Source organism: Salvelinus alpinus, chromosome 17, assembly GCF_045679555.1.
Source record: "Salvelinus alpinus chromosome 17, SLU_Salpinus.1, whole genome shotgun sequence".
Classification (NCBI taxonomy): domain Eukaryota; kingdom Metazoa; phylum Chordata; class Actinopteri; order Salmoniformes; family Salmonidae; genus Salvelinus; species Salvelinus alpinus.
Window position 1 is genome coordinate 48,936,965 of NC_092102.1, and position 17,313 is coordinate 48,954,277.

Sequence of the window (17,313 nt, forward strand, 5' to 3'; positions counted from 1 at the left end):
CACTGTGTTATCCTAGTGCCTATCTCCTGTATTATCCTAGCGCCTAGCCCCTGTGTTATCCTAGCTCCTAGCCCCTGTATTATCCTAGTTCCTATCCCCTGTATTATCCTAGCTCCTATCCCCTGTGTTATACTAGCGCCTAGCCCCTGTGTTATCCTAGCGCCTAGCCCCTGTTATCCTAGCTCCTAGCCCCTGTGTTATCCTAGCCCCTGTGTTATCCTAGCTCCTATCCCCTGTGTTATACTAGCGCCTAGCCCCTGTGTTATCTTAGCGCCTATCCCCTGTGTTATACTAGCGCCTAGCCCCTGTGTTATCCTAGCGCCTAGCCCCTGTTATCCTAGCTCCTAGCCCCTGTGTTATCCTAGCCCCTGTGTTATCCTAGCCCCTGTGTTATACTAGCGCCTAGCCCCTGTGTTATCTTAGCGCCTATCCCCTGTGTTATCCTAGCACCTAGCCCTTGTGTTATCCTAGCACCTAGCCCCTGTGTTATCCTAGCTCCTAGCCCCTGTGTTATCCTAGCCCCTGTGTTATCCTAGCTCCTAGCCCCTGTTATACTAGCTCCTATCCCCTGTGTTATCCTAGCTCCTATCCCCTGTGTTATCCTAGCTCCTATCCCCTGTGTTATACTAGCTCCTAGTTCCTGTGTTATACTAGCGCCTAGTTCCTGTGTTATACTAGCGCCTAGCCCCTGTTATCCTAGCTCCTATCCCCTGTGTTATCCTAGCTCCTATCCCCTGTGTTATACTAGCGCCTAGTTCCTGTGTTATACTAGCGCCTAGCCCGGTGTTATCCTATCTCTCACACCCCTCCAGAGTGGCTATCTCCCAGTGGAGATTAGAGTGTGGAGAGATGGCCGCCTCACGGCTGCTCCACTCTACGGCAGCCTGGAATGTCTCTAAGCAATTCAGCATTGTGACATTCTTACTTTATCTCTCTCTCCGCGGTTCTCTCTCTTTCTCTCTCTCCGCGGTTCTCTCTCTCTCTTTCTCACTCTCTCTTCATCTGTCTCTGTGGTTCTCTTATCTTCCTTTCTCTGCGGATCTCTTCCTCTTTCTCCCTCCTGTCTGTTATTAATGCTTATCTCCACAATGTGAGTGTGTGCTGTAATCTTCTCTGTGTGAGTGTGTGTTGATCTGCTCTGTGTGCAACAAGCACAGCGAAGCCCAATCTCAGCTCTGGAATGAGGTAGCCATTTCCCCCACTCCACTCACCAAGGGCAGACAGTTTTTATTCACTGACTGTTGTGCTTTTTTTAAACTGCGAGTCTGTATCAGTGTGTTTGTGTGCATTCATGTTCCAACAGCTTTAGCAAAGCACTTGATAGTTGACTTGTTTTACAGGCAAAATAAATGAGCTATTACATGTACACTTCAGCAATCATGTATCATCTCCTGAAAACACTTCTGCATTTATACGCCAGCTGTAGATGAAAAGGTCTTATTAAGCTAGTCGTGCTGGTATAGTTAAACGTTCCCTGAAACGTTGGCTAGATGAGAGGTTGACAGGGGATCCATGAAGAACCGTTACGTCATTGCATAGCAGCGTACATCTCTTCAAGTGTGTGTGTGTGTGTGTGTGTGTCTCAGTGGTTAGGAATGCGTTTGAAAAATGCCTGTTTATGTGGATTCCCTGTGATCAGATCAAATCAGCACTGTATGTGGGAGTGGGACTGATGCAGACAGGCGGTTAGCTGTGGCTTAGTTTCTTCACATGCTGAACAACAGCTGGCGACACACACGCGCACACCGCCACTCCAAAACCTCAGAGAGAGAGAGAGGGAGAGAGAGAGACTGAGGGGATGGAGAGACAAACAGAAGGAATGGAGGGGGAGGTGAGACATAGGTGGGTTAGAAGGTTATAGGGGGGACTGCATCTCTAGTCCCCCCCCCCCCCACCACTCACTGGACCCCTATGATCACCCGGCTACGCATGCCTCTCCCTAATATCAATATGCCTTGTCCATTACTGTCCTGGTTAGTGATTACTGTCTTATTTCACTGTAGAGCCTCTAGTCCGGCTCAATATGCCTTAACCAACCATGTTGTTCCGCCTCCTACATATGTGATGACATCACCTGGTTTAAACGTCTCTAGAGACTATATCTCTCTCTTCATTACTCAATGCCTAGGTTTACCTCCAATGTACTCACATCCTACCATACCTTTGTCTGTACATTATGCCTTGAATCTATTCTATTGTGCCCAGAAACCTGCTCCTTTTACTCTCTGTTCCGAACGTACTAAACGACCTGATAGCCTTTAGCCGTACCCTCATCCTACTCCTCCTCTGTTCCTCTGGTGATGTAGAGGTTAATCCAGGCCCTGCAGTACCTAGCTCCACTCCTATTCCCCAGGCGCTCTCTTTTGATGACTTCTGTAACCGTAAAAGCCTTGGTTTCATGCATGTCAACATTAGAAGCCTCCTCCCTAAGTTTGTTTTATTCACTGCTTTAGCACACTCCACCAACCCTGATGTTATGGCCGTGTCTGAATCCTGGTTTAGGAAGACCACCAAAAACCCTGAAATTTCCATCCTCAACTATAACATTTTCCGACAAGATAGAACTCCCAAAGGGGGCGGTGTTGCAATCTACTGCAGAGATAGCCTGCAGAGGTCTGTCTTGCTATCCAGGTCTGTACCCAAACAATTTGAGCTTCTACTTTAAAAAATCCACCTTTCCAGAAACAAGTCTCTCACCATTGCCATTTGCTACAGATCACCCTCTGCCCCCAGCTGTGCCCTGGACACCATATGTGAACTGACTGCCCCCCATCTATCTTCAGAGCTCGTGCTGCTAGGCGACCTAAACTGGAACATGCTTAACACCCCGGCCATCCTACAATCTAAGCTTGATGCCCTCAATCTCACACAAATGATCAATGAACCCACCATGTACAACCCCAAATCTGTAAACACGGGCACCCTCTTAGATATCATCCTAACCAACTTGCCCTCCAAATACACCTCTGCTGTTTTCAACCAGGATCTCAGCAATCACTGCCTCATTGCCATGATCCGTAATGGGTCTGCGGTCAAACGACCACCCCTCATCACTGTCAAACGCTCCCTAAAACACTTCAGCGAGCAGGGCTTTCTAATCGACCTGGCTCGGGTATCCTGGAAGGATATTGACCTCATTCCGTCAACAGAGGATGCCTGGTTGCTCTTTAAAAGTGCTTTCCTCACCATCTTAAATAAGCATTCCCCATTCAAGAAATGTAGAACCAGGAACAGATATAGCCCTTGGTTCTCTCCAGACCTGACTGCTCTTGACCAGTACAAAAACATCCTGTGTCGTTCTGCATTAGCATCGAATAGCCTACGTGATATGCAACTTTTCAGGGAAGTTAGGAACCAATATACACAGTCAGTTAGGAGGCTAGCTTTTTCAAGCAGAAATTTGCGTCCTGTAGCACAAAGAAGAAGAAAAAAGGTTCTGGGACACTGTAAAGTCCATAAAGAATAAGAGCACCTCCTCCCAGCTGCCCACCTCACTGAGGCTAGGAAACACTGTCACCACCGATAAATCCACTATAATTGAGAATTTCAATAAGCATTTTTCTACCGCTGGCCATGCTTTCCACCTGGCTACCCCCGATTAACAGCCCTGCACCCCACACACCAACTCATCCAAGACTCCCCCATTTCTCCTTCACCCAAATCAAGATAGCTGATGTTCTGAAAGAGCTGCAGAATCTGGACCCCTACAAATCAGCCGGGCTAGACAATCTGAACCCTCTCTGTCTAAAATGATCTGCCGAAATTGTTGCAACCCCCTATTACTAGCCTGTTCAACCTCTCTTTCTTATAGTCTGAGATTCCCAAAGATTGGAAAGCTGCCGCGGTCATCCCCCTCTTCAAAGGGGGAGACACTCTAGACCCAAACTGATACAGACTTATATCTATCCTACCCTGCCTTTCTAAGGTCTTCGAAAGCCAAGTTAACAAACAGATTACCGACCATTTCGAATCCCACCGTACCTTCTCCGCTATGCAATCTGGTTTCAAAGCTGGTCATGGGTGCACCTCAGCCATGCTCAAGGTCCTAAACGATATCATAACCGCCATCGATAAGAGACATTACTGTGCAGCCGTATTCATCGACCTGGCCAAGGCTTTCGACTCTGTCAATCACCACATTCTTATCGGCAGACTCGACAGCCTTGGTTTCTCAAATGATTGCCTCGCCTGGTTCACCAACTACTTCTCTGATAGAGTTCAGAGTGTCAAATCGGATGGCCTGTTGTTCAGACCTCTGGCAGTCGCTATGGGGGTGCCACAGGGTTCAATTCTCGGGCCGACTCTTTTCTCTGTATACATCAATGATGTCGCTCTTGCTGCTGGTGATTCTCTGATCCACCTCTACGCAGACGACACCATTCTGTATACATCTGGCCCTTCTTTGGACACTGTTAACAAACCTCCAGACGAGCTCAAATGCCATACAACACTCCTTCCGTGGCCTCCAACTGCTCTTAAATGCATGCTCTTCAACCGATTGCTGCCCGCACCCGCACGACTAGCATCAATAATCTGGACGGTGTTGACTTAGAATATGTGGACAACTACAAACACCTAGGTGTCTGGCTAGACTGTAAACTCTCCTTCCAGACTCACATTAAGCATCTCCAATCCAAAATTAAATCTAGAATCGGCTTCCTATTTCGCAACAAAGCATCCTTCACTCATGCTGCCAAACATACCCTCGTAAAACCGACTATCCTACCGATCCTCGACTTCGACGATGTCATTTACAAAATTGCCTCAAACACTCTACTCAAGAAATTGGATGCAGTCTATCACAGTGCCATCCGTTTTGTCACCAAAGCCCCATATACTACCCACCACTGCGACCTGTACGCTCTCGTTGGCTGGCCCTCGCTTCATACTCGTCGCCAAACCCACTGGCTCCAGGTCATCTACAAGTCTCTGCTAGGTAAAGCCCCCTTATCTCAGCTCACTGGTCACCATAGCAGCACCCACTCGTAGCACACGCTCCAGCAGGTATATCTCACTGGTCACCCTCAAAGCCAATTCCTTGTTTGGTCGCCTTTCCTTCTAGTTCTCTGGTGCCAATGACTGGAACGAACTGCAAAAATCACTGAAGCTGGAGACTCATATCTCCCTCACTAGCTTTAAGCACCAGCTGTCAGAGCAGCTCACAGATCACTGCACCTGTACATAGCCCATCTGTAAATAGCCCATCCAACTACCTCATCCCCACACTGTATTTATTTATTTTTCTTGCTCCTTTGCACCCCAGTATCTCTACTTGCACATTCATCTTCTGCACATCTATCACTCCAGTGTTTAATTGCTATATTGTAATTACTTCGCCACCATGGCCTATTTATTGCCTTACCTCTCTTATCCTACCTCATTTGCACACACTTTATATGGACTTTTTCTACTGTATGTTTGTTTATTCCATGTGTTGTATGTATTGAACTGCTTTGCTTTATCTTGGCCAAGTCGCAGTTGCCAATGAAAACTTGTTCTCAACTAGCCTACCTGGTTAAATAAAAGTGAAATAAAAATGAATTTAAAAATGACTCAACAGACTTGAAATGTCTTCACACTGACCTCACGCTCCGTCACACACTGACCTCGCGCTCCGTCACACACTGACCTCGCGCTCCGTCACACACTGACCTCGCGCTCCGTCACACACTGACCTCGCGCTCCGTCACACACTGACCTCACTCTCCGTCACACACTGACCTCACGCTCCGTCACACACTGACCTCACGCTCCGTCACACACTGACCTCACGCTCCGTCACACACTGACCTCACGCTCCGTCACACACTGACCTCACGCTCCGTCACACACTGACCTCACGCTCCGTCACACACTGACCTCACGCTCCGTCACACACTGACCTCACGCTCCGTCACACACTGACCTCACGCTCCGTCACACACTGACCTCACGCGCCTTCACACATTGAGCACACAGCTCTCTACCCTTCTCCCTCCCTCCCTCTCTCTACCCTCCTGCCTGCCTGCCTGCCTGCCAGCCTGCCTGCCTGCCTGCCTGCCTCCCTCCCTACCGTTCTGCCTCCCTCCCTCCCTACCCTTCTGCCTCCCTCCCCTTCTCCCTCCCTCCCCTTCTCCCTCCCTCCCTTTCTACCCTTCTCCCTCCCTCCCTTTCTACCCTTCTCCCTCCCTCACTTTCTACCCTTCTGCCTCCGTCTCTCTCTTTCTACCCTTCTCCCTCTCTTTCTACCCTTCTCCCTCCCTCTATTTATCCCCTCTCTCCCCCTCTCTATGGTGGTTCTGTGGGCTAGCCCTGTTTATAAATATGGCTGTGATATCTGGCTTCTCCCAAAGGACTGTGTGTGAGTGTGTTTGTATTTGTGTGTGTAGCAGCATAGCTCCTAGCTGTGGTCTCTTTAATGTTCTTTTAAGACCTCTCGACGGTCAGTTGAGCTCGTGTGAAGGCACAATAAATGTTTAATGTTGGGGAATGAAAACAGTGTTGTGTCCTTTTCATCCTTCTCCCTGGCCTGGCCAGGCTTGTACTCCCTTTATTCAAGCCTCTGGAAGCTCTCTTTGTGACTCAGTGCTGCAGCTCAGTGGCAATCTGGTGGTACTGCAGGTGAGGGTGGGAGCTGTAGTACCACAGATGACCAGTGGGTGGCATGGCACTAAGGATTTGCCCCATGTCGTGTTTTCTAGGTTGTTGTTTTGGCACTCTGATTGGTTGAATTATTACGTTAGGTTTGAGATAGCAAGTGGAAGTTTAATTGAAGAGGAATATAGCTCAGTAACTTTGCCTCTCCTTTCCCCCGACTTCTACACATGGAGGCTTCTAATATCTGCCTGTGTACTTCATTAAAGCAGCTAAATGCTCTCCAATCCCTTTTTAATTGAGCTGGTTTCACTGTGGGCTTTTTGGCAGCAACCAGCTGAGCGACTAGGGCGGATAACAAGCAGAAAGCAGCAGCAGCACTGCTTTGTGGGGTGTATCCCAAATGGCACCCTATTTCCTATGTAGTGCACTACTTTAGACCAGGGTCCATGGGGGCTCTGGTCAAAAGTAGTGCACTATGTAGGGTATAGGGTGATATTTTCTATGCCTGTCTGCCAACACATCAATGTGTGACGCTGTTAACAAACAACTGTCTGTTTATTTTATTGGAGCCTGTTATTTCTAAATCTGTTCTCTCTCTCTCTCTCTCTCTCTCTCTCTCTCTCTCTCTCTCTCTGTCTCTGTCTCTGTCTCTGTCTCTCTCTCTCTCTCTCTCTGTCTCTCTCTGTCTCTCTCTCTGTCTCTCTCTCTGTCTCTCTCTCTCTGTCTCTCTCTCTCTGTCTCTCTCTCTGTCTCTCTCTCTCTGTCTCTCTCTCTGTCTCTCTCTCTGTCTCTCTCTCTGTCTCTCTCTCTGTCTCTCTCTCTGTCTCTCTCTCTCTCTCTCTCTCTCTCTCTCTCTCTCTCTCTCTCTCTCTCTCTCTCTCTCTCTCTCTCTCTCTCTCTCTCTCTCTCTCTCTCTCTCTCTCTCTCTCTCTCTCTCTCTCTCTCACAGAGTAAACGAGACCATCTGTTACTCAGTGTTAAATGGTATTACCGTCAGTCAGAGGTCCCTGACTCAGTCTACCAACACCTGGTGCAGGATCGCAACAATGAGAACGGTGAGTTTGAGAGACTCGTACAAACACATACAATTTACCGGACATTTACCGCTCATGGGCGTCTACCCACGGTACTCAGGGGCGTCCGCCCACGGTGCTCAGGGGCGTCTGCCCACGGTGCTCAGGGGCGTCTGCCCACGGTGCTCAGGGGCGTCTGCCCACGGTGCTCAGGGGCGTCCGCCCACGGTACTCAGGGGGCGTCCGCCCACGGTGCTCAGGGGCGTCCAGCCACGGTGCTCAGGGGCGTCCGCCCACGGTGCTCAGGGGCGTCCGCCCACGGTACTCAGGGGGCGTCCGCCCACGGTGCTCAGGGGCGTCCAGCCACGGTGCTCAGGGGCGTCCAGCCACGGCGCTCAGGGGCGTCCATATTAACAGAACATGCAAGTGGAGGATACAACGCCTCGTGTCCTTCTTAACGAATTGAGACGCACTTTGAAGATGTTAAAATAGCTGCCCCTGTTCCTCAGCCAATAAGAAGAGTAACAAACCGCTACGTCACTAGTCTATGTATACGAGGCAAGTGAGTTTCAATTTGGGGAAGCGCCTGTTCACTTTTCAATCACGCTAGATAGGCTACTCTGGTTATTTCACTCCATGTATCAACCCCTGTTTGAGGAGCACGCAGCCTCTCGCAAAATCACAAGTCTATGTCAACTATATTATAGTAGAAAAGTTTAGGCTATAAATTTCTATTGGTCAACTTTGTCGAAAGAAATGGCCTATTCCAAACAGACTCTGTGGACGATAGATCCCAAATTCATACAACAAGTAGACCTAGACTACAGAAAAACAAAAAACATTAAAAAGTAAGGAGTCTGATGCAACAGATCGTGTTGATTAAACTATTTCTTCACATTATAAGCGCAGCGATGCGCATCAAGTCAGGAGGCTACCCGTGAATATTTGTTCCATAATGCAATTAGCGGGGGGGGGGGGGACGTTGTCAAAAGGACACTGCACATGCGAGTGGTTTCATGTGAGATGAAAATGTGAGTTGGAAATGTAGAAGGCGAAGAGATCTAATAGGCTACTTTGAAGCGAGGTAAGACATGCCTCGTTTTTATATATGTATTACAAAATTCAGCTTTCAAACTATTTAAGTATAATGTTTTCAAAATGGGCACTGCGTCCAGCTCGTTGCAAAGTGGTGTGTGACGCGCTGACGAAGCCTTCCTTCCGTTGCCGTTTGACGGCGCGTTCAAAACGAACTCGGCGAACTCCGACATCTCCGACTTCAGTACTTTCAAGATAACTGGGGAGAAAACTAGCTCCGACTAGGGGGGGGGTGGGGGTCTATTTGAATGGTCATCCAACTCGGGAACTCGGGCCTCTTTCTAGGAAGGAACCTAGAGAGGAACCAGGCTATGAGGGGTGGCCAGTCCTCTTCTGGCTGTGTGCCGGGTGGAGATTATAACAGAACATGGCCAAGATGTTCAAATGTTCATAAATGACCAGCAGGGTCAAATAATAATAATCACAGTGGTTGTCGAGGGTGCAGCAAGTCAGCACCTCAGGAGTAAATGTCAGTTGGCTTTTCATAACCGATCATTAAGAGTATCTCTACCGCTCCTGCTGTCTCTAGAGAGTTGAAAACAGCAGGTCTGGAACAGGTAGCACGTCTGGTGAACAGGTCAGGGTTCCATAGCCGCAGGCAGAACAGTTGAAACTGGAGCAGAAGCATTACTTCCGTCATTGAAGAGGTTTTGAAGCGTTACTTCCGTCATTGAAGAGGTTATGAAGCGTTACTTCCGTCATTGAAGAGGTTATGAAGCGTTACTTCCGTCATTGAGGAGGTTATGAAGCGTTACTTCCATCATTTGAGAGGTTATGAAGCGTTACTTCCGTCATTTGAGAGGTTATGAAGCGTTACTTACGTCATTTGAGAGGTTATGAAGCGTTACTTCCGTCATTTGAGAGGTTATGAAGCGTTACTTACGTAATTTGAGAGGTTATGAAGCGTTACTTCCGTCATTTGAGAGGTTATGAAGCGTTACTTCCGTCATTTGAGAGGTTATGAAGCGTTACTTCCGTCATTTGAGAGGTTATGAAGCGTTACTTCCGTCATTTGAGAGGTTATGAAGCGTTACTTCCGTCATTTGAGAGGTTATGAAGCGTTACTTACGTCATTTGAGAGGTTATGAAGCGTTACTTACGTCATTTGAGAGGTTATGAAGCGTTACTTACGTCATTTGAGAGGTTATGAAGCGTTACTTACGTCATTTGAGAGGTTATGAAGCGTTACTTACGTCATTTGAGAGGTTATGAAGCGTTACTTACGTCATTTGAGAGGTTATGAAGCGTTACTTACGTCATTTGAGAGGTTATGAAGCGTTACTTACGTCATTTGAGAGGTTATGAAGCGTTACTTACGTCATTTGAGAGGTTATGAAGCGTTACTTCCGTCATTTGAGAGGTTATGAAGCGTTACTTCCGTCATTTGAGAGGTTATGAAGCGTTACTTCCGTCATTTGAGAGGTTATGAAGCGTTACTTCCGTCATTTGAGAGGTTATGAAGCGTTACTTCCGTCATTTGAGAGGTTATGAAGCGTTACTTCCGTCATTTGAGAGGTTATGAAGCGTTACTTACGTCATTTGAGAGGTTATGAAGCGTTACTTACGTCATTTGAGAGGTTATGAAGCGTTACTTCCATCATTACTTGTTATAGACTCCCCCTCAGCCCCCAGCTGTGCTCTGGACACCATATGTGAATTGATTGCTCCCCATCTATCTTCAGAGTTCGTACTGTTAGGTGACCTAAACTGGGATGTTCTTAACACCCCGGCCGTCCTACAATCTAAGCTAGATGCCCTCAATCTCACACAAATTATAAAGGAACCTACCAGGTACAACCCTAAATCCGTAACCATGGGCACCCTCATAGATATCACCCTGACCAACCTGCCCTCTAAATACACCTCTGCTGTCTTCAACCAGGATCTCAGCGATCACTGCCTCAGTCTGTAATGGGTCCGCGGTCAAACGGCCACCCCTCATCACTGTCAAACGCTCCCTTAAACACTTCAGCGAGCAGGCCTTTCTAATCGACCTGGCTCGGGTATCCTGGAAGGATATTGACCTCATTCCGTCAACAGAGGATGCCTGGTTGCTCTTTAAAAGTGCTTTCCTCACCATCTTAAATAAGCATTCCCCATTCAAAAAATGTAGAACCAGGAACAGATATAGCCCTTGGTTCTCTCCAGACCTGACTGCCCTTGACCAGCACAAAAACATCCTGTGGCGTTCTGCATTAGCATCGAATAGCCCCTGCGATATGCAACTTTTCAGGGAAGTCAGGAACCAATATACACAGTCAGTTAGGAAAGCTAAGGCTAGCTTTTTCAAACAGAAATTTGCGTCCTGGGGCACTGTAAAGTCCATGGAGAATAAGAGCACCTCCTCCCAGCAGTCCACTGCACTGAGGCTAGGACACACAATAATCTACGATAATCGTTCATTTCATTAAGCATTTCTCTACGGCTGGCCATGCTTTCCACCTGGCTACCCCGACCCCGGTCAACTGCCCTGCACCCTCCACAGCAACCCGCCCAAGCCCCCACCATTTCTCCGTAACCCAAATCCAGATAGCTGATGTTCTGAAAGAGCTGCAAAATCTGGATTCCTACAAATCAGCCGGGCTAGACAATCTGGACCCTCTCTTTCTATAATTATCTGCCGAAATTGTTGCAACCCCTATTACTAGCCTGTTCAATTTCTCTTTAGTATCGTCTGAGTTCCCCAAAGATTGGAGAACTGCTGCGGTCATCCCGCTCTTCAAAGGGGGAGACACACTCTAGACCCAAACTGTTATAGACCTATATCTATCCTAGCCTGCCTTTCTAAAGTCTTCCAAAGCCAAGTTAACAAACAGATCACCGACCATTTCGAATCCCACCGTACCTTCTCCGCTATGCAATCTGGTTTCAGAGCTGGTCATGGGTGCACCTCAGCCACGCTCAAGGTCCTAAACGATATCATAACCACCATCGATAAGAGACATTACTGTGCAGCCGTCTTCATCGACCTGGCCAAGGCTTTCGACTCTGTCAATCACTGCATTCTTATCGCCAGACTCAACAGCCTTGGTTTCTCAAATGACTGCCTCGCTTGGTTCACCAACTACTTCTCAGAGTTCAGTGTGTCAAATCGGAGTGCTACATCGGGGTGCCACAGGGTTCAATTCTCGGGCCAACTCTTTTCTCGGTATATATCAATGATGTCGCTCTTGCTGCTGGTGATTCTCTAATCCACCTCTACGCAGACGACACCATTCTGTATACATCTGGCCCTTCTTTGGACACTGTGTTAACTAACCTCCAGACGAGATTCAATGCCATACACCACTCCTTCCGAGGCCTCCAACTGCTTTTAAATGCTAGTAAAACTAAATGCATGCTCTTCAACCGATTGCTGCCCGCACCCTCCTGCCCGACTAGCATCACTACTCTGGACGGTGTTGACTTAGAATATGTGGACACCTACAAATACCTAGGTGTCTGATTAGACAGTAAACTCTCCTTCCAGACTCACATTAAACATCTCCAATCCAAAGTTAAATCTAGAATCGGCTTCCTATTTCGCAACAAAGCATCCTTCACTCATGCTGCCAAACATACCCTCGTAAAATTGACCATCCTACCGATCCTCGACTTCGGCGATGTCATTTACAAAAAAAGCCTCCAACAATTGTAATTATTTTGCCTCTATGGCCTATTTATTGTCTTAACGCCCTAATCTTACTCCATTTGCACACACTGTACATAGATGTTTCTATTGTGTTATTGACTGTACGTTTGTTTATGTGTAACTCTGTTTTGTTTTTGTATTACTGCCAGTACTGTCATTGCTATGCTTTATCTTGGCCAGGTCACAGTTGTAAATGACAACTTGTTCTCAACTAGCCAATCTGGTTAAATAAAGGTGAAATAAAAAAATTACTTCCATCATTGAATAATAATAATAAATATATATATAAAGCATTATTTTGCAATGGGATTGTTTCTTCATCTCCCAGACAACTGGCTGGCGCCAATTTTATCGGCTTTTCTATTTTTTAATCGGACAAAGCCGGTTATTACTGGCTAACGGAAACCCTGACACACACACACACACACTAAAATAGACACACTCTTGCATCATATCTGCGCACACACTGAAATACACACACACACACACACACACACACAATACAGTTGACTGTAACGGACATGATATGTATGTCAAACAGAACACTGGTCTGAACCAGTCATTAGCTGTGTTCCCAAGGTAACAACACTCCTTCAAACCAGCCGATTACAGGCCAGCGGGACCGCGCACACACACACACACTGTACCGAACCAGTCTTATTAGCTCTGTTTCCTTGGCAACACACACCTTGTAGGCCAGACAGCGAATGTCTGGACCATCAAGTGCAAATAACCTGCACTGTAATGGGCCCTTGAACACAAACTACCCAGCCATCAGCACAAGTGGCCCGTCACACAACACACACACTGTCTGCTCCTCCTTTTATTCTGTTTGACTACCTGATTACCTGATTACTGATTACCTGATTACTGATTACCTGATTACTGATTACCTGCAGCAATTCTCATCCACCCAAACATGTTGAAATAGAGTGTTCACTCTGTCTGCTACAGCCAAAACATGACCCTGACTGTCCTCTCTCCCTGTCCCTGCTCTCCTTTCTCTTGCTCCTCCTCCTCTCTCACCCTCTCTCATCCTCTCTCCTCTCTCATCCTCTCTCCTCTCTCATCCTCTCTCCTCTCTCATCCTCTCATCCTCTCTCCTCTCTCATCCTCTCTCTACTCCTCTCTCCTCTCTCATCCTCCTATGTCTTCCTCTCTCTCATCATCCTCCTGCTCCTCGTCCCCCTCCTCTTCTCTCCTCTTCTCCTTTACCTCCTCTGACTGTTTTCTCTTCCCTTCCTCAGATTCTGGCCGGGAGCTGGTCATCACAGACCCAGTGGTCAGGGGCAGAGAACTCTTCATCTCCGACTATGTGGACACATACCATGCTGCTGCCCTTAGGTGAGACAACACACACACTCAGAGACCAACTCTTAACAAGCTAACAATAGGAAAGTACTCATGGCCAGTATTTGCCGATTTCTTTGTATTATTTCAGCCTTTGTAGAATGGTACTGTATCAGTTTAGTTCCTTTAGGGGGACAGTAGACTACAGAGATAAAAGACAGGTTTATAAACAGTAGACTACAGAGATGAAAGACAGGTTTATAAACAGTAGACTACAGAGATAAAAGACAGGTTTATAAACAGTAGACTACAGAGATAAAAGACAGGTTTATAAACAGTAGACTACAGAGATAAAAGAGAGGTTTATAAACAGTAGACTACAGAGATGAAAGACAGGTTTATAAACAGTAGACTACAGAGATAAAAGACAGGTTTATAAACAGTAGACTACAGAGATGAAAGACAGGTTTATAAACAGTCAGTAAGACGTACCAGAGATGAAAGACAGGTTTATAAACAGTAGACTACAGAGATGAAAGACAGGTTTATAAACAGTAGTAGACTACAGAGATGAAAGACAGGTTTATAAACAGTAGTAGACTACAGAGATGAAAGACAGGTTTATAAACAGTAGTAGACTACAGAGATGAAAGACAGGTTTATAAACAGTAGACTACAGAGCTGAAAGACAGGTTTATAAACAGTAGACTACAGAGATGAAAGACAGGTTTATAAACAGTAGACTACAGAGATGAAAGACAGGTTTATAAACAGACTACAGAGATGAAAGACAGGTTTATAAACAGACTACAGAGATAAAAGACAGGTTTATAAACAGACTACAGAGATGAAAGACAGGTTTATAAACAGAATACAGAGATGAAAGACAGGTTTATAAACAGTAGACTACAGAGATGAAAGACAGGTTTATAAACAGTAGACTACAGAGATGAAAGACAGGTTTATAAACAGTAGACTACAGAGATGAAAGACAGGTTTATAAACAGTAGACTACAGAGATAAAAGACAGGCTTATAAACAGTAGACTACAGAGATAAAAGACAGGCTTATAAACAGTAGACTACAGAGATAAAAGACAGGTTTATAAACAGTAGACTACAGAGATAAAAGACAGGTTTATAAACAGTAGACTACAGAGATAAAAGACATGTTTATAAACAGTAGACTACAGAGATAAAAGACAGGTTTATAAACAGTAGACTACAGAGATAAAAGACAGGTTTATAAACAGACTACAGAGATAAAAGACAGGTTTATAAACAGTAGACTACAGAGATAAAAGACAGGTTTATAAACAGTAGACTACAGAGATGAAAGACAGGGTTATAGACAGTAGACTACAGAGATAAAAGACAGGTTTATAAACAACTACAGAGATGAAAGACAGGTTTATAAACAGACTACAGAGATAAAAGACAGGTTTATAAACAGTAGACTACAGAGATGAAAGACAGGTTTATAAACAGACTACAGAGATGAAAGACAGGTTTATAAACAGACTACAGAGATAAAAGACAGGTTTATAAACAGACTACAGAGATAAAAGACAGGTTTATAAACAGACTACAGAGATGAAAGACAGGTTTATAAACAGACTACAGAGATGAAAGACAGGTTTATAAACAGACTACAGAGATAAAGACAGGTTTATAAACAGACTACATAGATGAAAGACAGGTTTATAAACAGACTACAGAGATAAAAGACAGGTTTATAAACAGTAGACTACAGAGATAAAAGACAGGTTTATAAACAGACTACAGAGATAAAGACAGGTTTATAAACAGACTACAGAGATGAAAGACAGGTTTATAAACAGACTACAGAGATGAAAGACAGGTTTATAATCCTAGAACATACACTGTGCCAACACTGTGACCTATATAACTCACAGCTCTAACCTAGAACCCACAGCTCTAACCGAGAACCCACAGCTCTAACCGAGGACCCACAGCTCTAACCGAGAACCCACAGCTCTAACCGAGAACCCACAGCTCTAACCGAGAACCCACAGCTCTAACCGAGAACCCACAGAACCCACAGCTGTAACCGAGAACCCACAGCGCTAACCTAGAACCCACAGCGCTAACCTAGAACCCACAGCGCTAACCTAGAACCCACAGCTTTAACCTAGAACCCACAGCGCTAACCGAGAACCCACAGCGCTAACCGAGAACCCACAGCTTTAACCTAGAACCCACAGCTTTAACCTAGAACCCACAGCGCTAACCGAGAACCCACAGCGCTAACCGAGAACCCACAGAACCCACAGCGCTAACCTATGTCCCCACACAGCACCTAGCAACACTAAGCTCAACTCTAACTCTGCTTGCTCAACACCAGGAAGGGAAAGGAGGACTAGGCAGGGTGATTGTCTCCGTCTGAAACCAGATAGTCTTTCTCCATGCTCATGTGATTCGCTCCCCCTTCTTCCCTCTGGTCCTCATCCCCTCACACACGCACACACACACGCACGCACGCACACACACGCACACACACACACACATGCAGACGCGCACACATGCAGACACGCGCACACATGCAGACACACACGCACACACACACACGCGCACACACATACGCACACACACACACACACGCACACACACATGCACAAAGACAAACAGACATGCACACACACACACACACACGAACACGAACACACACACGCACACACTGACCTCTGATGTCTGTTATTGTGATGATGGGCCCAGACACACAGCTAGACAGACACACACCCACACACTCGGGGATGTAATGTGAAGTTGTATCAAAGTGTGTGTGTGTGTCTATCTCCGTGTGTGTCATCTCTTGGCGGGTGGGCAAGGAGGGAGGAATGATGGGTTCAGCTGGTGCTCCGTAGTCTCAACTTCATCCATTATAACTAACTTAAACTGGCACCTCCATGCTCATGTGACTCTCTCTCACACACACACACACACACACACACACACACACACACACACACACACACACACACACACACACACACACACACACACACCTTTAATACCTGCTGCCTCAGATTTCATTAGTCTACGCCAGCTGTTGAATACATCACCTCTAATAGAGAGGCTGCAGTTCTGGCAGAAATCACCTAGCAACCACACCAGGCGCCATGTTGGAGGAGTCAGTCTGCTGTAATAGTGTTGCCCCGTGTCTTCCAATCGTCCACGTGACTGGCTGCGTTCCGCTTCCACCGGAAACTTCCCGGCACATTGCTCATTTTATTTAGTTTTTCTAAGGACCCAGAAAATGGAGGCAGTGGGAGAACCTATTCAAGTAAGTAAATGTGTTTTGAAAATGATAAACTATTTTAGCATTAGCTAGCTTGCTGTGCAGGCTAACGCAAATGTGCTTTTAACGTAATGTTAGCTAGCTAGCTAACTTTACATACTGTGAATTAAATATCCCCAGCTAACGTTAGCTAACTTCATATTAGCTAGCTAAATATATTGATGTATGTATCATTTGTAAATTAAAAACACAAACTCAAAATGCATTCGTAGATAGGTAGCTAGCTAGCTAACTTTACACACTGTGAATTAAATATCCCCAGCTAACGTTAGCTAACTTCATATTAGCTAGCTAAATATATTGATGTATTTATCATTTGTAAATTAAAAACACAAACTCTAAATGCATTCGTAGATAGGTAGCTAGCTAGCAGCCATGGAGGAGGGTGAA

General features: G+C 46.1%; 1 protein-coding gene across 5 annotated transcripts in view; it reads left to right on the plus strand.

The window, feature by feature from the left end:
• LOC139543128 (arginine-glutamic acid dipeptide repeats protein-like) overlaps window positions 1–17,313 on the plus strand; it is a 350,494-nt gene that overhangs the window by 225,570 nt on the left and 107,611 nt on the right. For all 5 annotated transcript variants that reach the window (XM_071349337.1, XM_071349339.1, XM_071349340.1 and 2 more), the window contains exons 4-5: window positions 7,526–7,631; window positions 13,563–13,659. In XM_071349337.1, coding sequence (XP_071205438.1) covers window positions 7,526–7,631; window positions 13,563–13,659 — 203 coding nt within the window. The remainder of the gene's footprint in view (window positions 1–7,525; window positions 7,632–13,562; window positions 13,660–17,313) is intronic.